The sequence below is a fragment of the Ahaetulla prasina genome, chromosome 10 (assembly GCF_028640845.1).
Source record: "Ahaetulla prasina isolate Xishuangbanna chromosome 10, ASM2864084v1, whole genome shotgun sequence".
In the NCBI taxonomy this organism is placed as follows: Eukaryota; Metazoa; Chordata; class Lepidosauria; order Squamata; family Colubridae; genus Ahaetulla; species Ahaetulla prasina.
Genome location: NC_080548.1, coordinates 12,484,000 through 12,507,871, shown reverse-complemented (window position 1 = coordinate 12,507,871; position 23,872 = coordinate 12,484,000). Strand labels below are relative to the sequence as shown.

The 23,872-nt window shown below is 44.5% G+C and overlaps 2 protein-coding genes across 4 annotated transcripts in view; one reads left to right on the top strand and one right to left on the bottom strand.

Annotated features, from left to right (window-relative positions):
- STPG1 (sperm tail PG-rich repeat containing 1) overlaps positions 1 to 14,299 on the top strand; it is a 47,557-nt gene extending 33,258 nt beyond the window's left edge. The window contains exons 9-10 of one of the 2 annotated variants that reach the window (XM_058196174.1): positions 7,483 to 7,577; positions 14,168 to 14,299. In XM_058196174.1, coding sequence (XP_058052157.1) covers positions 7,483 to 7,559 — 77 coding nt within the window. In that variant the 3' untranslated portion in view covers positions 7,560 to 7,577; positions 14,168 to 14,299. Of the gene's footprint in view, positions 1 to 7,482; positions 7,578 to 10,685; positions 12,442 to 14,167 lie in introns of those variants that run through there. The other variant, XM_058196175.1, reaches the window with a different exon arrangement.
- Positions 14,297 to 23,872, bottom strand: part of GRHL3 (grainyhead like transcription factor 3) — a 72,126-nt gene continuing 62,550 nt past the window's right edge. For both annotated transcript variants that reach the window (XM_058196172.1, XM_058196173.1), the window contains exon 16: positions 14,297 to 14,436. In XM_058196172.1, the coding sequence (XP_058052155.1) occupies positions 14,322 to 14,436 (115 nt within the window). In that variant the 3' untranslated portion in view covers positions 14,297 to 14,321. The remainder of the gene's footprint in view (positions 14,437 to 23,872) is intronic.

Genomic DNA, 23,872 nt, shown 5'->3' with positions numbered 1-23,872 from the left:
TGGAAAAACATCCTTCGGTTCCCTGCATTGGCAAGCACACTATTCGGTCATTGATGACCTTGTGGTGGGGCTTGTAGGGTGTTGTCACTACAAAAGGTAGATGATGAATGTGTGATTCTTCAGTTCTGTAATGCTTGCCTTGCCCAACCGGGAAATGACTATAATAGTTAGTGTTGTATATTGTGTATATTGTGAACTGCCCCAAGGCTAGCTTCCTATTTATTATTGTTTGTTGCAGATGTTTAGACTGGATTTGGCATGTTCATTCACCTAAGTCCTTCTTTTGGACCTGGAATACCAGATGTTGTGTTTGATGGTGTTAAAGGCATTGTTTCAGGATGTAAGCTCTTCCAAGTAAAGCTGCCTTTTGCAATTGACCGATGGTGCTTTCGACAATGCCAATAATGTCCAAGTGGTGCTCCACATGTTTTCAGATTGCACCCAAGGTGTTTATTACTATTGGTACTATCTTTATTATGAATGGCTGCACAGTCCGCCAGAGGTTTAGACTGGATTTGACATTTTTATCCACCTATCGAGTCCTTCCCAAGGACCTGGGATAGCTGATGTTTTGTTTGATGGTGTTAAAGGTACCATGGCAGGATATAAACTGTTCCAAGTAACGCTGCCTTCGGCAATTGACTGAATGTGATGTTGTCAATGTCAGTGGTGATTTGGTTTTTTAAAAGAAAGATTTCTAGTCCAGTGTTATCTGCAGAAATTAGGTCAAGTAATGGCTTTTAAAAAGCCAGATATCAGCCAAAGCTTGGATCACAGAAGACATCCTGAGCCATGCTGGTGCAGTGGTTAGAATGCAGTACTGCAGGCTACTTCTGCTGACTGCCGGCTGCCAGCAGTTTGGCAGTTCAATTCTCATTGGCTCAAAGTTGACTTAGCCTTCCATTCTTCCAAGGTCGATAAAATGAGGAGCCAGATTGTTGGGGGCAATATGATGACTCTTTAAACTGCTTAGAGAGGGCTGTAAAAGCATTATTAAGTCTAAGTGCTATTGCTACTGCTATCCTGTCATTTTCTTGCCTCATTTTTTCCCCCTCACACTTTAATCTTTTCTCCTTACTCTTTTCCCTTTGCCTTTGAATGTCTGATAAAGGATATTCAGCTTTATTAGTTGGAGTGACATTTTCGTCTTCTGCTACTGTACAGTTAGTCCTTGACTTACAAACGTTTGTTTAGTGACCGAAGTTATGACAGCACTGAAAAAAGCGACGGTGCAACCAGTCCTCACGCTTTCTATAAGATTGTCGCAGCATCTCTGTGGTCATGTGATCAAAATTTGGGCACTTGGCAACCAATGTGGATTTATGATGGTTGCAGCATCCCAGGGTCACATGATCACCATTGGCAATCTTCCCAGCTGGCTTACGACAAGCAAAGTCAATAGAGCCTCTTTGGCTGAGACTTCTAATGCAGTCTGTTATTAACAGCAGCTGCCTGCAATTACTGCAGGTTCTAGTCCCACCAGGCCCAAGGTTGACTCAGCCTTCCATCCTTTATAAGGTAGGTAAAATGAGGACCCAGATTGTTGGGGGCAATAAGTTGTATATAAATATACAAATAGGATGAAGACTATTGCTAACATAGTGTAAGCTGCCCTGAGTCTTCGGAGAAGGGCGGGATATAAATGCAAATTTTTTTAAAAAATGGGGAAAGCCAGATTCCCTTAACAATCAAGCGATTCACCTAACTGCTCCATAGTCAGGGCACAAAAAAAATATTGTACAATCTGCTGTCACTTTACTTAACAACCATCTTGCTTAGCAATGGAAATTCTGGCCACGATTGGTGTCGTAAGTCAAGGACATCCTGCATTTGCAGAAGGGCAGTATAAGATGTTTTTCAAGACTCCTACCCACTTCCTTGTCCTTTTAACCAGTTCTGAATATTCCTTCACATAGGAACAAGATATCACCTGGGGGGGAAAAAACCCACAAGAGTTGATATTGGCTAAAGCATGTTTGAGATTTGTGAGCAATCAGTCCCAAGTGGTAACATAATATTTCCTTCAGCCATTAAAGGAAGTAAAGGACACCAAAAATCTCTTAAGTCCTTCTGACAGATGAATGTGGAGTCTGAGTTGAAGACAATGGCAATGTTGCCTTTGATTTATGAAAAGTGGTCATTAATCACTGGTAATAGAGTTTCTAGCCTGAATATTTGGAATTATGAGGATAAGCTACACATCCTAAAATATGAGAAGGGCTTAAATGGATTTTTTAAAACGTTTCAAAGCCCATGGAAAGCCAAATAGTTTTTTTTAAAGAAACAATTATGGCTTTCCTTTAAGAAAGGAATAAAAAAAATATAGAAGGAATTTTTAAACATCTTTATTAATACTTGTTTTCCTTTATAATTTATAAATCTTATGGGAGGTTTATAAATGTAAATTGCTTCAACTCTGGAGGGTTATTGTTTAAATCTTACTGCTGGCATAATATTGTCTCTGTTTTGAGTCTATTTTCACAAAAATGTGTTGCAGGGACAGATCAGTTCAAAAGTATGCTGGGAATCAAGACTGCTGTCAACCTTCTTGATCCACCTCATGGATGCCCCTGCCTTCACATTTTTCAAATGGGACCCCTCAAGGCTTCAGTGTTTCTTTCCAACGTTATGATTTTATGAACTCCAGTGGACTTGATAGTACAGAAATGTGAAAAAGCGTTGTAGAATTGATCAGGTAGAATCACGACCCCCTAATTGCAAATCTGAAAAGACTCCCAGCTTTGTCTTTTCAATGGCCTCAAGGCCTCTCCCAGCACCAGGGAAATCAGGAGATCCAGGCAGTTCAAATGATTTGCTGCAAGCGTAAGCTCTCTATAAGAATCTGAACTACTAACAGTCAAGGGAAATTAGCGGGAGATAAGAATAGAAAGGAGTTCAAGGTGGGCTGGATTTAGATCTCTTGTGGGTGCGAAGGGACTCGTGACTGATGACAGGTTTAACCCCTCCCTCGGGCTGAGCCTGGTCATCTCCTACAGCCTCCTTGGTTTCCCCCCCCCCATAGCCTTTCACTTCATACTGAATACCATCTTTGCCAATCAAGACACCTTCCTACAGGTAATCATTGACTTATGACCAATCTCTTAGTGACCATTCAAAATTACAATGGACCCCCACCACCACCAAAAAAAAAAAAAAGGAAAAGAAAGAAAAGTACTTAAGACTCAGATTCATCTACAGCATTTGCAATGTCTGTGGTCATGTGACTACAATTTATGACATTTTTGTTCGCAGGAAACTGGCATTTACTTCTAATTTCTGACCAAAAATGCCCATTGTGGATATTGTGTTCACTTCACTGACACAAAAAAAGTCTTAAAATTGATCGGTTGCATGATGACCCGCTTAATTATCGGCATGAGTTCAAATTGTAATCCCGAGCTCAATTGCGGTTGTAAATCGAGGACTACCTGTAATGATTTGGACTACAGCTCACATCATCCCTAACCAACAAGAGCCTTTATGCATGTTATGAACCTCAGTCAGTGGTACTTTTTTCCACAAACCCTGGGTTAATGCAAGCTGTGAATCTGATCATAACTCTGCTTGGTTGGCCTTGGACTGGGTGCTTAGATTGTGTTAAATTCCACGATGGGTTAGCACAGGGGTATCAAACTTGATTTCATTGAGGGCCGCATCAGGGTTGTGTTTGACCTTGGGGGCAGTGGTGGGTTGCTACCAGTTCGCCCCAGTTCGGGCGAACCCGTAGTGGCGGCAGCGGGAGGCTCTGCCCACCTGACCAGACGTCATTGAAAACACTTTGCACATGCACAGAAGCTCTACGTACTCGCGTTCCTGATAGCAAACTGGTAGTGCCGGGATTTGAAACCCACTACTGCTCGGGGGGGGGGCAGGATGGGCATGGCCAAGTTGATGTCACTTGTGTCGGGGGCGCCTGTGGTGCAGGGGTGAAATGTAAAATTTGTTATTACCGGTTCTGTGGGCGTGGCTTGGTGTGTGGGGGTAATGTGACTGAGTGGGCGTGGTCAACTTTTCTTTTTAACTTTTAAAAGCATTTTTTCTACAACCTTTTCGGCCGAAGAGGTTGTAAAAAAATGCTTTTAAAAGCCTGTGATGATCAGGCAACTCAGCTGGGATTGCCAGAGGGAAAAAAAGCTTTTAAAGGGTTCTGACGATCCCAGCTGAGTTGCCTGATCGCCAGAACCTTTTAAAAGCATTTTTTCTACAACCTCTTCGGTCGAAGAGGTTGTAGAAAAATGCTTTTAAAGGGTTCTGACGATCCCAGCTGAGCCATGCAATCATCAGAGGCTTTTTTTTTTACTTTTAAAAGCATTTTTTCGGCCGAGGAAAAAAAGGCTTTTAAAAATAAAAAAAAACCTCTGATGATCGCGCAGCTCAGCTGGGGTGTGGGGGGCGGGCAGGAACTTTTGCTACCGGTTCTCCGAACCACCCGCCGCCATCGCTATTGGATCGGGTGATCCAGTCCGAACCGGGAGCATTTCACCCCTGCTGTGGTGGCTTGAGCGCTCTGCCAGCAAAAACAGGCTCCCAAGCTCCGTTTTTGGCAGCAATGGTCTCCTGCAATGGATTTCTGTTTTCACTGGCAGAGGCACTGCAGGTCGGTCCTTTGCTGTTTCCAGAGCAGCCCTGCGGGCCAGATCTAAGCACCCAGTGGGCCCGCGGGCCTTGAGTTTGACACCCCTGGTTTAGCAGGATATGTGAAGACAGCCTGCCTGGCAGTGGTGGGTTTCAAATTTTTTTACTATCGGTTCTGTGGGCGTGGCTTAGTGGGCGTGGCAGGGGAAGGATACTGCAAAATCCTCAGTTCCTCCCGATCAGCTGGGACTCGGGAGGCAGAGAATAGATGGGGGCGGGGCCAGTCAGAATTTTTACTATCGGTTCTCCAAACTACTCAAAATTTCTGCTACCGGTTCTCCAGAACTGGTCAGAACCTGCTGAAACCCACCTCTGCTGCCTGGGAACCATTTTATGGAGCTTCTGCAGCAAAGGGAGGTGGAGGAAAAGGCTGCTTCGTCTTTGCCGCTTGCGCCTCCTTCTAGTCCCAACTTGTGGTTACACACAGATTCGTCAGTACTTATTTTCTTTCCTGGCAGCACATCTGTGCCCGGAACTGCAGAGAAAGGAGGAATTTGCTAGACATTGCTCCACCTGACATGCAGACGCAGCTGCGCCCCTTGAATTTCTGTTTGTCATGCATCTGCTCTGGAGCCCCGTTGCTTGGAAAAAAAAACAAAGAAGAAGAAGAAGTAACCCAGCCCATAACTGAACTGCTTCCTCTGCAGTTCTATTGGCTGCTGGCATCTGATCATCTATGATACATAAGTTTTTTTTTTCCCCTTGCATTTGCAGAGCAGGGAGAAAGCTTCATAAAATAAGCAGGTTATTATTTTAATAAAGGTAGTCCTCTTTATTATATGATAAGAAAGTAGATAAAATATTTAAAAATGATATAATTAGAAATGCATTATTGAGGGTCTGGAGGAAATATCAATATAAATTAGATGGAAAGATTCCAATATGGGCAATCCCGAGACACATGATAAAAAATATAAATATATATCAAAAGATGGGGGTAGTTACTTATAAAGAACTCCTTTGTATGGAAAAGGGGGAATTACAATTAAAATCCAGAGAAAAGATGGGGGACGAAGGGAAAAATTATACATGGTTTCAATATGGACAATTACAAGCTAGATGGAAATTAGATCAAAAAATAGGTATTAAGCAAACTGAGGATAATTTGTTAAAACAAATGAGAGATCAAGGTCAACAGCATATTAAGAGGTTGTATAATGTATTAGTAGAAATAGACTCAGAGACTGAATTGGTTAAGGATTGTATGATTAAGTGGGCACAAAATTTTCAGCAACCAATAATGTTGGAAACTTGGGAAAGATTTTGGGTGAGGAATGTTAAATTTACACAAGCGCAAAATATGAGAGAAAATTTTATAAGATGTTTTATAGATGGCATTTAGACCCCAAAAGTTGTCATGTATGTATCCTAATGTACAGGCTAAATGTTGGAGATGTGATTGTGAAGATGCCACTTATTACCATATATGGTGGACTTGTAAAAAGTTAAAGCATTTTGGATTAAAGTATGGTGGATCATGCAGAATATTTTGAAAAGAAGATTAAGTTTACTCCAGTTCTTTCTACTAGGAATAATTATGGATTGTACAGCTATAGAGACTAAATTGATTTTGAACTTAATAACAGCCAAGACTTTTGATTGCTCAATATTGGAAGAAAGAAGAATTACCTACAATTGAAGAATGGACACTCAAAGTATCAAATCTGGCAGAAATGGCAAAAATTTCTGCTTACTTGAAAGACTATACACAAGAAAAATATATTTTAGAATGGAAAATGTGGATTGATTATATTCAAAATAAGTATCAGATAAAAAAAAATATCAAATAGCATATGAGTAAATTTAGGAAATATTTTGTATTAGATATATTTTGAAGGAGAGGGAATTGAGAGTGTGATTATGTGTGGAGTGACTAGAGATTATAATTTAGGAATTATTTTGGATTATGATTGTTAGTTTTGATACCCTGCATTTTGTTCTGGGAAGTCGGGGTGGGGGTGGGGGTGGGGGTAAGGGGAGGGAATTGGGGGTTGAGGTAGAGGATGGAGTGATGGTTAATGTACAGGGATTATTGAAGATGTATAAATATAATTAATGTAGGGTCGAGTCTGCCCAGCTACCATTTTAGAATGGTGGGGAGGGAGAAAAGGGGAGAGAGTAGGAGGTAGGAAAGAGAAGAGGGGTAGAAGAGGGAGAAGAGGAAGGAAGAGGGGTAGAAGAGGGAGAAGGAAGGTATAGGGTGGAGGGAGGAGAGGATGTAGATAAGAGAAGGGGAGGAAGGTCTGGAAAGTAGAAGAAGGTAGACGAGGGAAGAGATTTAAAAGGAGGGGGTGGTGACTGGGCAAGCCCGACTAATTGTATATGACTGTACATTGGATGAGTTGTTGGTTATGAATGTAAAAATAAAACTTTTTAATAAAAAAATAAAGGTAGTCCTCCACTTGCAACCATTTGTTTAGTGGCTGCTCGAAGTTACAACAGCACTGAAAAAATGGACATGACTGTTTTTTACACTTATGACCAGGTCAGCATCCCCATGGTCAAATGATCAAAATTCAGACGTTTGACAACCGGCATGTATTTACGATGGTTGCAGTGATCCCCTTTTGTGACCCACTGACAAGCATAATCCACGGAGAACCCAGATTTATTTAACAACTGCAGTGATTCACTTAACCATTGTGGCAAGAAAAGTCGTAAAATGGGGGCAAAACTCACATAACAACTGTCTTGCTTAACAGTAGAAATTTGGGGCTCAGTTGTGGTTGTAAGTCAAGGACTATCTATAATGCAGAAATCAAGGGGTATGAGAGAAGCATAATGATACGAAGGAGCGCCCGCATCCTGCAAGCCAATCCCTTAAAATTCTGTTTTTTCTCCTTCCAGGCACTTACAATATCCCTGTTCCACAAAAACAATCCTTCATGTACAACATCAGCAACAAATGGGTGCCGGTATTATAAAGCGAGAGATTCCACAAGGTTGGTTTTGGCGGAGTCTATTTTTAGATCATTTGAAAATCCTGTATATCCTTTGAATGGTGGAAAATATTCGGTTTTCATTGATAGGCTGTATGGTAGGATTGTAAAAGAGTTTTGGGCAGTAAGTCCTTATTGTTTCACTACTGATTTTCAAGTCAGGGACTAATCTTTCTTGGCAGGAATTCTGGGCCAAAATGAAAAATTCTGACATGGTTTAGATTTACTTCTTGACTGTGGGAAACCCAAGTGCTGGGGAAAATGTTTGTGACTGAGGGAAAGATACAAAAACATTTACACAGTTATAGGTATGGAGAAGATGAACACAGAAGTCTTCATCTCTTAACAGTGTCTGAAATTGAGTGGGTACTAATTCAATGAGATTTATTGTCAACCACGAACTAAGCAGATGGACCTGTTTCACAAAGCACATTTGGGTCAATAAATCAAACAGAGAACGTTGGACCAATGCTCCTATTAGAATTGGACCTACCGTATTTTTCGGAGTATAAGACACACTTTCTCCTGCTCCCCCCCAAAAGAGGGTGAAAATTTGGGTGCGTTTTATACACTGAACATAGCCCCAATTTGCCTCCTTGCAGCAACCAGCAACCAGCCCGTTTCAGTTTCAGCTTCAGCACAGCCTGATTATTATTATTATTATTATTATTATTATTATTATTATTATTATTATTATTATTATTATTATTATTATTATTATTATTATTATTATTTATTTGATTTTTATACCGCCCTTCTCCCGAAGGACTCAGGGCAGTGTACAGGCAACAATAAAATACAGACACTACAGTATACAATTTAAAATGCAAGTTAAAAAACTTATTATAATTAGCCTAGAACTTTAAAAATTTATAAAAACCAAAACCCCATTTAAAATTAGTAAAAAATTTAAAATCAATAAAATTTATGTAATTTAAAATTTTAAATTTAAGCCAGCCCGAATGAAAAGATGTGTCTTCAGTTCGCGGAAGGTCCGAAGGTCAGGTATTTGGCGAAGCCGGGAAGTTCGTTCCAAAATGTGGAGCCCCACAGAGAAGGACCTTCCTGGGGCCTGCCAGCCGACATTGCTTGGCGGACGGCACCCTGAGAAGTCCCTCTCTGTGAGAGCGTACGGGTCGGTGGGAGGCATACGGTAACAGCAGGCGGTCCCGTAAGTACCCAGGCCCTAAGCCATGGAGCGCTTTAAAGGTCGTAACCAACACCTTAAAGTGCACTCGAAAGGCCACAGGTAGCCAGTGCAGTCTGCGCAGGAGCAGTGTTACGTGGGAGCTACGCGAAGCTCCCTCTATCACCCGCGCAGCTGCATTCTGGACTAACTGAAGCCTCCGAGTGCACTTCAAGGGGAGCCCCATGTAGAGAGCATTGCAATAATCCAAGCGAGAGGTAACGAGCGCGTGAGTGACTGTGCACAAGGCACAAGCAGCTGATTGTTGGTTGGATCGGCCTCCAGAGCATCAGCTGTTTCAGGCTGCAGGGATTGCTGTTGTCTACTGCTGCCTCCGCATGCCCCATTTTCGGCCTCCACTGTTTGCTGCAAGGAGGCAAATTGCTGGGAGGCAGAGGCAGATTTTTTTTCTTGTTTTCCTCCCCCCCCAAAAAATAGGTGTATCTTATATTCTGAAAAATATGGTAATTTAGTGAAGTGCCTTGTATGAAGGGAACTAGGAGCAGATTCAGTAGATAGATATGAAAACACCAAGAGCTCCTATAGCAGTGTCCCTCAATATAGCTATGGCTAGCGGTGGATAATTTAACTTTTCATCCATAAGAATTTTTGGAGGCCTCTGTGGACCAAGCCTGAGAAGTTGGAAGATCAGGGGTGAGCCTGGCAATGCAAAGATGGACCTTTGCTTGTTGAGTGAATTGTGATCTTCCCATACTGCAGAAGATCATAATTCATTCAACAAGCAATGCCCATCTTTGCGTTGTCAGGCTCACCCCTGACCCTCCAACTTCTCAGGCTTCGTCCACAGAGGCCTCCAAAAGTTCTTACCAAATCGTAATTTTTAATACGATAAAAAGGGATAACCTTAAAATATATGACTGGACTGTAATTATAAGAGCTAATTTAATGGAGACTAAGCTATACGAAGACCAGTTGCAAGAACTGGGCATATCTGGTTTAATGAAGGACTAGGGATGACATGATAGCAGTCTTCCAATAGCTCAGGGGCTGCCACAGAGAAGAGAGGATCAACCTGTTCTCCAAAGCAGGGGTCTCCAATCTGGCTGGGGAATTCTGGGAGTTGAAGTCCTCCAGGCTTAAAGTTGCCAAGGTTGGAGACCCCTGCTCCAAAGCACCTGAAGGCAGGACAAGAACCAATGGATGCAAACTAATCAAGGGGAGAAGCCACCTAGAACTAAGGAGAAATTTCCTGACAGAACAATTAACCAGTGGAACAACTTGCCTCCAGAAGTTGTGGCTATTCCAACACTGGACGTTTTCAAGAAGAGATTGGATAAGCATTTGTCTGAAATGGTTTAGGGCAGTGGTGATGAATCTTTTAGACACGCAGTGCCCACACCGCACGTGCGCATGCCCAAACTGCGTGTGCACACACAAATGAGTGCATGTACCAACATGTGCACAGACATGCAATTGCCTGCGCGGACATGCATGTGCACGCACAGCAGAGACCCGAAGACCAGCTGGCTGGCAGGAGGCGGGGCATCCCAACACCGGCAGTGCAGCAAGAGGTAAGAACTTTTTCTTTCATGAGCTTCTGTTTCGTCATTTGCAGGGAAAAAGAAGCTCACAAAAGAAACGCCACGGAGATCTGACCTGGGGCGATGGCATGTGTGCCAGCAGAAAGGGCTCTGTGTGCCATCGGTTTGCCATCACGGGTAGAGGGTTTCCTGCTTGAGCGGGGGGGAAGGGGCGGGGTTTGGACTAGAACAGGAGTCTCCAACCTCGACAACTTTAAGACTTGTGGACTTCAACTCCCAGAATTCCCAGAACTCTGGGAGTTGAAGTCCACAAGTCTTAAAGTTGTCGAGGTTGGAGACTGGACTAGAAGATTTCAAGGTCCCTTCCAACTCTGTTATTCTGTTTTTTTTTAAAAATCTGGCTTAACTTCTGTTGCCTTTTAGGTATCAATGAAAGCATGTCATATGTAGTTTTTCTTCTGGGCAAGCAGCTCCTGGGAGAACGGTTGAAGGAACGATGGCCGCCATCCTAGGCAAAGTTGCATAACTGTGCGGGAAATCATAACCTCCTGGAAATAGCAGTGACCACGTTCCTTGAACATGCTAAACCAGAATCAATAGACTGAAGTGCTGCTTCCCTGTTAGGTGACAGGCATGTCCACCCAGATCCGTTTCCAGCTTTTGCGATGCCTGCTTATATGTTCACTGGTAAACCAACAGGAAAAGGCAAGGACAACTCGTAGGTGGCAATTAAAAAAACCAATACCTGACACATAAAATGGGCTAGAGCTTTGCTGACACCATTCTGCCTGCCATTTTGTGTTGTTTTTTTTTGAAACCCTAACCTGGAGCTCTCTTTGGGAAAAGGGCAAAACTGTAATTTGGGAATGTATGCGGAGATTCTCAATCCTCCAGGTCAGGGGTCTCCAACATGGCTGAGGAATTCTGGGAGTTGAAGTCCACAAGTCTTAAAGTTGCCAAGGTTGGAGAGCCCTGCTCCAGGTCATAGCTGTATCAAAGGTGCTTTTCCAAAAGACAATTGGCCTGTCATGTTGTTTTATTCCTCGAAAATGATTCGCTTCTCACCCAAGAAGCTTCTGTACTTCAGATTCAGGAAGGATTTTTATTTTCCTTGTCAAACCTGTTCCACTTAATTCTTCCTGGACATTTTCCACCCAGAATTTGGAGCTTTTTATTCTTCCCTCTGTTGCGGCTCCTCTTCGCCATCCTTTCCTTTGGTCCTCAAGTTCAATTGTCAGGGATCATTTTTTTTTATTTTTTGTTTACTAATTTACGTAGCTGCCCTTCGTCCCCAAAGAAGATTCTTATTCATAGCCTCATTAACTCAAGGACAAGGTTGGGATAAAGGTAGTCCTTGAGTTACGACTGTAACGGAGCCCGCATGTTCAAGACCTGTGATAGTTGTAAAGCAGGTTGGTCATGTGACTAACTCAATTCAGTTTTGTCACAAAAAATGCAGAGGTCAATGCCGGGTTTGGGCAAAAAAAAAAATGTGATCATGTGACCATTGGACACTGCAACTGGCCATAAATGCACCTGGTTGCCAAGCGGCCAAAGTTCAGTGACCTGACCACAACAGGGGCCCAACCGTTGGAAATTTGAGTCCAGGTTGTAAATACCCCAGATAGGTCCGCTGGAATGTTAAATGGTCGCTAAGCAACAGGTTGCAAGTCAAGGATTACCTGCATTGTGCAGAGGTAAATGTACTCTTTAACTTCTCTTTTTATCCCAGCCCAGCCATGCCAATTATGGCCATGAATGAATGAGACAGGATCTGCTCACAGCCCATTTTTCTCAAAGTTTTCTTGGAGTCAATTTAGCTTCCTGCAGCAATGCAGCAAATCTGATCTGTGAAGTTCTCGGTGTTCGCTGAGCTTGGTGGTTTCCTTGCATATGTTTCCTTACCCAACTAAGGGACATTGTCTGGGAAAGATGATGATGTTACCTGGAACTGATGATATGACTTAGTTGGGTCATGAAATGTCTGCAAACAAACAAACCAACCCTTGAGCTCTGAGGGCACCAGGAACTCCACAGTTCCTGTTGTGACCTAGGCTCACTTAGGCATAAAAGACACAACTAGTCTTAAACAACCCTATTTTATTATAACAGCTGGGAATTACTTCATTCCCAGATTAGTCCAAATTAATTCCAAAACAAGTCCTTCAGAAAAAGTCCTTTGGCCTTATTACAAACCTTTATCTTCTTTGGCACCCTGCCAAAGGCTTTTCTTGGCAAAGCCCCACCAAGTTCAGAAACAAGAGACACAGACTAGAAACAAATGTAGCAACGTTGCTTTCCTACAAAGAGCCCAAAGAGCTTTTGCTGCTCTTTTAAGCCTTATGGGAGGGGCTAATCATCTCCTGGCCTTACTCCCAAGTCGTCCTTTTTGCTTTAGCTGTTCTTGCCTTCTAGCTGCTCTTCGCATGCGCGCACTACGAACAGGCTCCTCCTGTTCCTCTGCCTCTCTGCTGTCTGCCTCTGGAGGCTCCGGAGTCCGCGCATCACTCTCCGATGGCCCTGGCCCCATCTCTGCCTCTAATGCAGAGCCCTCATCCGGGCCTTCCCCTGACTCTAGGGCTGGCCCATTGTCCTCCCCAGCCTCCTCACTGTCCGACTCTGCTGCCAGCTCTGCAAGCTGCTGGTGGACCATAACAGTTCCACTCTGAGCTACAGATATTCCCTTCTATTGGATTCCTGAATTGTCCCAGAAGAAAGAGAGATGGCTTAGGTCCATGATGGCAAACCTATGGCATGTGTACCAGAGGGGGCACACAGAGCCATCTCTGTGGACACATGCGCTGTTGCTAGCTGCTCTTCTGGTTTCAAACACATGCATGTGCACCGGCCAGCTGGTCTTTTGAGTTTCTGGGCCTCCGGCATGTATGCACACACTGATTTGGGCACTCGGTGCCGAAAAAGTTCACCATTATTAGCTTAGGTCATGTAGGAATGGATTTTAATTGTGTCCAAGCTTCTCCCCCAAGAATATGAGATAGCATACCCACAAACACATACACAGGGGAGTGATAAAGGATGCAATGCACTGCTACACCAGGGATTCCACAGGAGGAAAAAAAAAAGCCAAGATGGCTACCACAACCATTTGTTCAAAACTCTTTTTTACCTCCGTGCAAAAAGGATGCGATCACCTAGTTGGGACCGCCATCTTGATTTTTACGCCTTTTAATAAATGTATTTTAACGAATCGTGAAAACTGCTTCTCCTCCTCCTCGGATCTACATTATGCCAGGCTTGCATTTCTGTCACTGAATCTTTATTACAATAGAATATACAAAAACAAAAAAAAAGTTAGAAAAATGAATGAAGAAGGGGGAGAGGGAAAGACAACCCAGGTGTGGGGGGGGGATGGGACGGGACTGTGAGGCAGCTGGTTTTGAAATGCTGTACTTTCCTCCATGTCAATATATAAAACAAGGTATATTTATACACGTGCACATGTTTGGATATTTATAAAATAACAAAAAGGCATCAGAAATGTATAAAACAGTCACGGTTGCTCTGGATGGGGACATCCAGACCTCTGAGGCAAGAAGGGACGTAGGATGAGAGGAACCACAGGGCTGTCTTTGAAGCTAGTTTGAAAACTCACCATGTCTAGAACTTGGTTTATGCCTCCTGGCCCCAAGAGTTGACACTAAACCATTTCCAAAAAAGCAAAACAAAGGAGATTTAGGCATTATTACCTGACAGAGCCTCCGCCCCCCCCCCCCCTTCCAAGTTTGGAACAGGGATAAAGGTTAGAATTCTCGACCTGGCAGACAACCAGCATCATAATATAGTATAAAATAATAACAATAACAATAGCAACAATAGTAACAATAATGGAGAGAAGTTCCACATTCACACTGAGAATGGATCTTCTGCACCCTCTTCACATGTAGAGTTCGGCCACCATCCCTGGTTACTTCTCCCCCTTCAAAGCGGGGCCGCGGACCAGTCAAATACTCCGAACTGATGGGTTGGGCTTGCGCCAGAAGGAGAGTGAAACTCCGCCCCGCTGTCAATCATCCCCCAGAAGTGCAGGTTTTGAAGTCTTCAGAGTTCCTTGAGGGTCACCTGGAACTTCTCCTCAGCTTCCACCACATCGAGGAGGAAAGCCATGTGGTTGCTGTAATGTTGGATTATGTTGTTGTCCATGTTTACCAAGATGCTGGGAGAGACGAAGAAGAAGAAAACAACGGAAGGGTTAGTTGGCCGAACACTATCCTTGCATATCAACAACAAATGCAAGATCCAAAGTTAAGGCTGGGCGGAGTAAGAGAAGAGAACACCGTGCAGGATATCGCTTGACCGTCTTCCATTGGGAGTTGCTCAGAGCAGAGAATTCAGCCACTTCCAGAGGAAGACTTGTTCTAAGAGCTCTTCCCACGCAACCTGAGGTTCTTGGGATATGTGGGATTTTTGTGAGTGAGCCAGGAGGAACTTTCAAACAGAGAAGCAAGCACCAAGAAGATTTCGTACTACTATTCTGTCTTTTGATTCCTTCATTAACAGTGTAGTGATTACAATTAAACAAAACAAAGCATGGATATACTTATGGCATACGGTAGAATAAAATGAGATTTTTTTGGAATTATGTTTCTTGTCATCTGCAACCAATATAAAGTAAAGGTAAAGGTTCCCCTTGTACATATGTGCTAGTCGTTCCTGACTCTAGGTGGCGGTGCTCATCTCCGTTTCAAAGCCATGGCATAGGGCCGGGCTATTTACGGGACCGCCTACTGCTACCGAATACCTCTCACCGACCCGTGCGCTCTCACAGAGAGGGACTCCTCAGGGTGCTGTCAGCTAGGCAGTGTCGTCTGGCGACACCCAGGGGAAGGGCCTTCTCTGTGGGGGCTCCCACCCTCTGGAACGAACTCCCTCCAGGACTTCATCAACTTCCGGACCTCCGAACCTTTCGTCGCGAGCTTAAAACACACTTATTCATCTGCGCGGGACTGGATTAGATTTTAAATTTACTGGTTTTAAATGGGTTTTTATTATTTATACTGTTTTTTAATAATTCGGCTATAGAATAAGTTTTTTAATTGTCATTTTAGTTTGTATTTATATGTATTTTTAATTGCCTGTGAACCGCCCTGAGTCCCTAGGGAGATAGGGCGGTATATAAATATGAAAAATAAATAAAAATAAATAAATAAATAAAGAGCCAGCGCTGTCCGAAGACGTCTCCGTGGTCATGTGGCCGGCATGACTAAATGCCAAAGGCATACGGAACGCTATTACCTTCCCACCAAAGGTGGTCCCTATTTTTCTACTTGCATTTTTTACAGGCTTTCGAACTGCTAGGTTAGCAGAAGCATGGGAGCTCACCCCATTACACTGAGCACTAGTGGCACTAGGGATTTGAACCACTGAATTGCCAACCTTTCGATCAACAAGCTCAGCGTTTTAGCCACTGAGCCACCGCGACCCACACAGCCAATATATTTGAAGGTAATTCCTGTCAGTTGAAGGGGAAAGGCAGACTCTGAAAGCAGTCATCTTATGTTCCATGATATAACTCGGCTGCTTGAATGTCATTCATTCCTTTATCCATCCTTCCTTCCTTTGCTCCTATTGCTCCTAGTGTCATATTTAATATTTGTACAAATTGTATACTGCAGTTAATTAATACCACCTCTTGAATATAATCAGATATTATTCAAGCACCATCAAAACATATTGTCGAAACTGGACTCCACAATGGGCTAATTTTCAAGAAAGGAAATTCTGGCAATTTTGCATCAGATAAGAGGGGGGAGGGGTTTCCACATATCTGTTTGCTCCATTAAATTCTCTAAACTGTCAAAAAAAGAGATTAGATTACATTGCAGTGTTAGCAATCATGATCCTCTGTAGCAGTAGTAGCATCACTACCACATGCAAACTGGGTTTCAACCCTGGCAATTTTAAAATGTGTGAATTTCATCTCCCAGGATTCCCCAGCTTGCCCCTGGCTGGGGAACCCTGGGAGTTGAAGTCCACGTATCTTAAAGTTGCCAAGGTTGAAAAACACTGCATGTAATCCCTGGCGGGGAAGGCTTCCTGCTTTGACTTTACTAAACAACCTGATATATTGGTGATGGCAAACCTTTTTGGCGCTGAGTGCCCAAACTGCTGTGCACGCATGTGCATGCATGTGCGCTCTGGAGCCCTGGAAACCCGAAGACCAGCATGCGCATGTGCACCAACCATCTGGTCTTCGGGTTTCCGGGGCTCCAGCACGTGCAAAGATCAGCTGGCTGGCGCACACGCATGCGCTGGAAACCAGAAGAACAGTTAGTGATGGCGCATGTGCCCACAGAGAGGGCTCTGTGTGCCACCTCTGGCACACATGCTATAGGTTCGCCATCTATGGTGATATATCAATTGTTAAATGGCAAAAGAATGAAAGTCATCCATAATCATCTTACATGTGAGACAATCATGCAACCCCTGAGTCAAGCTATAGTAATTCTTAAAAGCAAACCATCAGAACGAGCTTGGTGGCCTCTTTTTCAACAAATGCATTTTATTAACAATGGAGTGTTAATTTAACAATGGGTTTATTAACAATGGGGTGTTTGGAGTCTCTTTGCTCCAAACACCCCAACACCTCTACATTTCAGACAGCTACACACTGCCACATACTGTGCCCAGGAAGCCTGGTCCAGGCCCTTCAGACCCAGCCAGTCTGTTCATCTCAACTTGTGGGTTTAGGTGGAGTCTTTGGCCTTCCTTCTGGAACACAATCCCAGGCAGCCAGTCAACCGGCTTCCAAGTCAGGAGGGAAAATCCCAAAACCACAAAGCCAGGAACTGGTTGAATTACTATCATATTTTGTATTTCTCAACTGCAGCACTGATTGATAAATTGAATTGTCATCTGAGGTGCAAAGCAGGACATGCATGTAGACAAGTAACCATGACTCGGCAGTAACGTAGCGTTTCCTGGTTTTTGCAGAACAGAGCAACTTCCCCCCACCTCCCTCAAATAGAAATTTGGCACATATACTGTATATCAGTGATAGTCAACCTGGTCCCTACCGCCCACTAGTGGGCATTTCAGCTTTCATGGTGGGCGGTAGGGGTTTTGTCCGATACTGAAGCACTTTCCTTTTTTTTTTTTAATTTAATTGACTTTTTAAAAACTTTTCATAGCATTATTTAAAAACATTTTCATTAGGTTTTCATAAAATTCCCCATGACAATTTAAATTTCTGAAAATATACTATTTGTATCGCCCGCGCATAAGTTTAGTTGACGTTACGTAAGTGAAACTAAATGGTGCTATAGTGCGACCGCAAACAAAAGAGCCTCGTCCCAGAATAGCTCACGCATCTCCCCCCACACCACCCAGCTTTAACAGACAAGCAGAGCTGGGAGCCGGCGCCCCACCCCACAAACCCAATCCACGATGCGCAAGAGGCATGTGCAGATGACGATACATGGCGCATTACTGTGGAACTGTTGGGCGGTTAGAAAATGTTACTACTAACAGAGATACAAAAGTGGGCGGTAGGTATAAAAAGGTTGACTACCCCTGCTGTATATCTACACTGCCGTCTCCAAGAGGGCAAAAAAAAGAGGCTGCTTTAGGATCAGAGGATTAGAGCTGCATCCATCTAAAGAAGGAGCTTCCAGAAGGGACCCAGTGCAGACAGAGATGCACAGCTGGTGACATCAACAGCCAGGGGTGGGCTTCAAAATTTTTAGCAAGGGGTTCTCTGCCCAGTTGCTGTGTGGGCGTGGCCATGGTGGGCGTGGCCTACACAGCCTCCTGCACCAAGGGGGGCATTTTTGCCCTCCCCAGGCTCAGGACTCTGGAGGCTTTCCTCGAGCCTCCGGGAGAGTGAAAACAGCCTCCCCAGGCTCTGGAGGCTCTCTGAAGGCCGGAAACGGGCCTTTTCCAGCCTTCCCGAACTTCCGGTAGGCCCGTTTTTCACCCTCCCCGAGCCTCCGCATGCGCCCTGCACTTATCTGCATCCAAGACGGGCCATGTGAGGACTCCTGGGAGGGGTGGGGCAGGGTGGGCGGGCCCAGCCAGGAGTGGGATTTTGGGGTTCTCTGAACTGCACAGAATCTTATTGAGTGGTTGTTTCAAACCCCTGTGAACCCCCAGCAGCTCACCCCTGTCAACAGTTCTGCCTGCCTGCAGAGTTTGGCCAAGGAAGAAGGGCATCCTGTCCCTTAACCCTATACTGGAAAGGATATTTTCTTTGAGGGCTTCCCTGGATTGCTGTTCCACTGGGCCCCTCTTAAGCTATGAAGATCTAGAGCAGGGGTCTCTAACCTTGGTTCCTTTAAGACTTGTGGACTTCAACTCCCAGAGTTCCTCAGCCAGCTTTGCTGGCTGAGGGACTCTGGGAGTTGAAGTCCACAAGTCTTAAAGGGACTAAGGTTGGAGACCCCTGCTCTAGAGAATGGTTTGAGGCTCAGACTTGTTGAAATCTTATCCCACTAGGCTGGGCTTAGCTAGGCAGCGCCATGCAACTACCCACCAGCTTGGATAATGTGGTTCCACAAGGGATTCTTCAGATGGGTGGCATGCTATGAGAAGGTCTACTCCAGCCTGCCCAAAATCAATGCCTTCTAAATACAGTGGGACTACAGGTAGTCCTTGACTTATGTCCATTTCATTTAGTGACCGAAGTTACGAAGGCACTGAAAAAAAAAATGACTTACAACCACTTCCACATATAACTGTTGCAGCTTCCCTGCGTTCACATAATCAAAATTCAGATCCCTTGCAACTAAATAGTTGCAGTAGCCTAGGGGCCCACAACCGCTGTTTATTTCTTTCGCAGCCACCTTCCAACAAGCAAACTTGAGTGGGAGAAGCTGGATTTGCTTAACTTAACCCCAGTGGTTTGCTTAACGACCGCAGCAACAAATCAGGCACGGCTCACTTAATGACTCCCTCCCTTAGCAGCAGAAGTTGTAAGTCTGCAGAGAAGTCCCAGGCCACCCAGCTGGCGGATATAATATTCCGAGAGAGGTTGTCCTGATGTTTCTGGAAGGTGTCATTCTTGGGGGAGGGCTGGGCTACCCTCTAAAAAGGGCGTCCCTTCCCCCCAGCCATCCCTCCTTCTCAGCCAAAAGCCCCTTTCAAAGCCCCTGCCCCAGGCGCACCTTCTCACCATCCTGAACTTGGCTGCCTCTCAGTCTTTTAAGCCCAGGCCTTGGACGTGGGCCAAGGCAAACATGAGCTCATCTGCCAAGCATCGATGGGGAGGAGCCGGAGAAAAAAAACCTGGCCCGCTTGGCTGCATCTCCTTTGCAAAGAGACAGGCTGGGGGAGACAAGAGCTGCGGTTTGCTGGGAGTACCCGAGGCGATTCAGAGACACAGCGCTTTTTTTTTTTCCCCCTGACGCCACTCTGGAAACCCTTTGCAAGCTGGTTCCCATGGAATGAAACTCGCCACCCCCCACACCTGCCCCCCCTCCCCCCCCAAAGCTGGAGGGCTCACAATCAAGGCAATCAAGATGCTTTGGCAGCCTGTCCTCCATGGAGAAGAACCAAAGGGGTTCCCACCAGGATTGTGCAAGTGTTTGTTTTTCAATAAGCAGGGCAGAGTAGCCGCTTCCTTTCTTAGTAGTAAGGCTACCCTTGATGCACCCCTCTTGCCAGTGGCAGGAATGGGGGATGCAGGTGCGAATAAGACGAGAGCCAAAAAGCTGTCTTCCCAGGCAGAATTCTGGAGAAGCTTCCTGAGCTTTTCTAAAGCAGGGCAGTTGTGAGTCTGTTCAGCTCTGCCCTTAATGTTGTTGTTGTTAGTTGCAAAGTCGTGTCCGACCCATCGCGACCCCATGGACAACATTCCTGTCCTCTACCATCCTCTGGAGTCCATTTAAGCTCACGCCGACTGCTTCAGTGACTCCATCCAGCCACCTCATTCTCTGTCGTCCCCTTCTTCTTTTGCCCTCAATCTTTGCCTGCATTAGGCTCTTCTCCAGGGAGTCCTTCCTTCTCATTAGGTGGCCAAAGTATTTCAGTTTCCTCTTCAGGATCTGCCCTTAATAGAGATCATTAAAGCGAGTAGACAAGGTCACCAGCAATGTGTGTGGGGGGGATGTTAAATAAAAGGTGGCTTACAAACCAGAAGGTCGGATGCTGTACGTTTTGCTGAATATACAGATGGACTTACGATCACGATTGAGACCAACATTTCTGTTGCTAAGTGTTGAGTGAGTTTTGCCCCATTTTACGACCCTTTCTTTACCACCGTTGTTAAGTGACTCACTGCAATTGTTACGTTAGGGACACGGTTGCTAAGTGAACCCGGCTTCTCCCACTGACTTTGTCAGAAGGTCGCAAAAGGTGATCCCATGACCCTGGGATGCTGCCACCATCATAAATATGAGTCAGTTGTCAAGCACCTGGATTTTGATCACGGGACCAGGGGGATGCTGCAATGGTCGTAAGTGTGAAAAATGTGGAAAAAAAATCGCTTTTTTCAGTGCTGGTAACTTTGAATAGTCATTAAGTGTAAATAGAAGGCTACCTGTATTATAGACTGCAGGGGTCTCCAACCTTGGCAACTTTTAAGACTTGTGGACTTCAACTCCCAGAATCCTGGGAGTTGAAGTCCACAAGTCTTAAAGTTGCCAAGGTTGGAGACCCCTGTTATAGAGGGCTGAATTTGCCCATCGTGCTAAGCTAGAAATCACCAGCTACAAACACTAAGCAAACAACCTGTATTATGGTTTATTACGATGGGTGAATTCAAAAGGTTCATTTTAAAAATACTTAGCCAAACCCCCCTCCCCCACATAAGTTGATATCGGAGGAATGCATAAATTCGTGTTGATGTTACTATATCACCAGGTTGAAAGATAGAAAACCCACATATGAAAGCAAGTATTTCAGAGGCGGGTTTCAGCAGGTTCTGACCAGTTCTGGAGAACCGGTAGCGGAAATTTTGAGTGGTTTAGAGAACCGGTAGTAAAAATTCTGACTGGCCCCACCCCCATCTATTCTCCGCCTCCCAAGTCCCAGCTGATCGGGAGGAAATGGGGATTTTGCAGTAAGCTTCCTCTGGAGTGGGTTGGGGATGGAGATCCTTCCCCTGCCACACCCACCAAGCCATGCCCCCCCCCAAGCCACACCCACAGAACCGGTAGTAAAAAAAAATTGAAACCCACCACTGAAGTATTTGATAATGTCTCATAAAGCGTATACAAAATGTGTTCTTGCCATTAAGGCTTAGAAGGAATAGGAAGTTAAAAGCAAAACCTGTTTTGAATTGGTGGGCTGAAATGCTGCTAATAGCCGAAGTCATTTTGCTTGAATTTGTCACTATCTTCCTCTTTTAAATTTTTCCTCACTTATCTTTTCACTAGCTAAAACCCTCCTCTCTTCCCAATGACACCTCTGTAGCAGGTTTTCTGGAAAGCACATTTAAAAAAAAAAAAAAGATAGCAAATGTAAGGCCCACATAGGCACAGCTTCTCAGCGACTTCCAGGTACCATCTACGAAATACTTTGCAAGTTAGAGCAAGATCGTTCCAGCTCAGTTTTAGCTACATATGTTTTTGTGCCACGTTAGCACCTGTTTTACTGGGATTATTAGCGGAGTCTTGTTTAATTAAACCATGAAATCTCCAGTTGTTAAAATAATGCTTCATGCATAAAGTTCGGCAGTGACTCTCAACAAGGGACGTTCAGGCTACCAGAAACTCACTTTCAGATGACATGTTGAAGCGTTATCCACCTGATCTTGAGCTGGCAGTTAATTATATAAATTGTGGTGCTCGGTGCCAAGCTATATTCTGCTGCAGCAACAAGACTGAGAACAGCCCAAAGAACTTCTCCTTACTTATTTATTGCGGACCAGGTTAAGGAACAGGATTGGCTTTGCTTCCCCTCCCATTGAATGTCACCTCCTGGACATTAATTACAGTCTTTAAGGTGGGGTGAGGCAGGGTGGGGTGAATTTAGACAGATGCTTAGAATGTCAGGTTCAGCCTTTCCTCAGTCTCTCTCTCTCTCTCTCTCACACACACACACTGGATCAGGGGTCTCCAACCTTGACAACTTTAAGACTTGTGGACTTCAACTCCCAGAATTCCACAAGTCTTAAAGTTGCCAAGGTTGGAGACCCCTGCACTGGGTGGTACTAAAAGGGACATGGGGTGAAGTGGGGAGGAGGTATCTCCAGGTTCCTTGTCACCTGCCAGGGGTCTAGCACTCGCCTGAAAAATGAGATATTCGGAAATAGCTTGGAGGCATTAAAAGATCCATAATGGGTTGAAGGAGGAGGAAGCAATGAAGGGAATGTCCCAAAGGTGTTTTTCCAAAGGTGCTTCTTCAATTCTCTTCTTGAATAAGAAGCAAAACGTTTTCAAAGGAAACACCAAGAAAGTTCACTTGCCTTTGGAAAAAGACCTTTGGGACAACCATGACCTAAATGATTGAGAATCTCCATAGGTAAATGAAGGGAACGCAATGTGTTAGCAGCAAGTGACCTGTTCTGACCTAGGCTTCCTGAGCAAGCATAAACCACAATTTTAGTCCCCGGAAACCTCTTCTATTGAGCCAGCTGTGAATTATGGTCATTCACAGCCCTTAAGGATTCACAAATGGTCTATGAAGATTCCGACACCCACCTCTGGTCCAGATCTATTAAGGATTTTTGCACTTGGACAAGACAGTCTTCCACTAACTTTCCAGCCAGGGGTCTTTTAGTGCAGGGGTCTCCAACTTTGGCAATTTTAAGCCTGGCGGACTTCAACTCCCAGAGTTGAAGTCCGCCAGGCTTAAAGTTGCCAAGGTTGGAGACCCCTGTTTTAGTGCTCTCTGAGCTTGGTTGTTTTCTTGCAGCTGTTTCATTACAGTAAACAATATCCCAATCAAGGAACTACCAACTCAATACAAACAATTAAACAGTAAACAATAGCCTGATCAAGGAACTCCCAAGAAGCAAAAAACACTCCCACCGTTAACTGGCAAGTCCCCTGTATATAAGCAGGGAGCAAACCCCATTTCTTCTAGCAGCGATGAGGTTACTTGGTTGGGCAATTACTCAGGTGCCGGGTCATGCTTGTGCCATAATAGGAGCATGGGAGAAAAAGCTCTAAAACAGAATGGTCTTTTAAGCTGTTGACTCTATTGCTTTTGCTGAAATTCCATTTTGGAAACAGATATTCGAGGACCAAGCCACCTGGAGCAGCACCATAGTGTAAAACAGAAGCCCTGACTGAGAGGGTCTGGGATTTTATGAGTTGCTAGAAGTAAGAGCCTCCCGTCTTTGTGATGGGGCTACAGATTGCAGTTATGCAGACACAACAAGATTAGCGGAAGGATGGGCTGCCAAATTATGTTCTTTGTCTGACCAGACTGAGAGGTGGAGGAGAGAAAAGGGGAAACAAAAGATTAGTGGCGATCTACCACCCAGCCCTTGCTACCCAGCTTTTGTGTCCTTCAGACTCAGTTGCAAAGTGGAATGCAAAAGATTTTTAAGCGTCTACTCGGTTCTTACATAAGCAGGAAACATTTGGTGAGAGGTGGCTAGGCTCAAGAAAGAACTAGGTCCTATGAATTAGCTCAAGTATGAACTAGCAAGGGGCCTGTATTTCTAAATTTTATTTGTTGGAGATACCACTCCTGGCCCCAGTGGACTA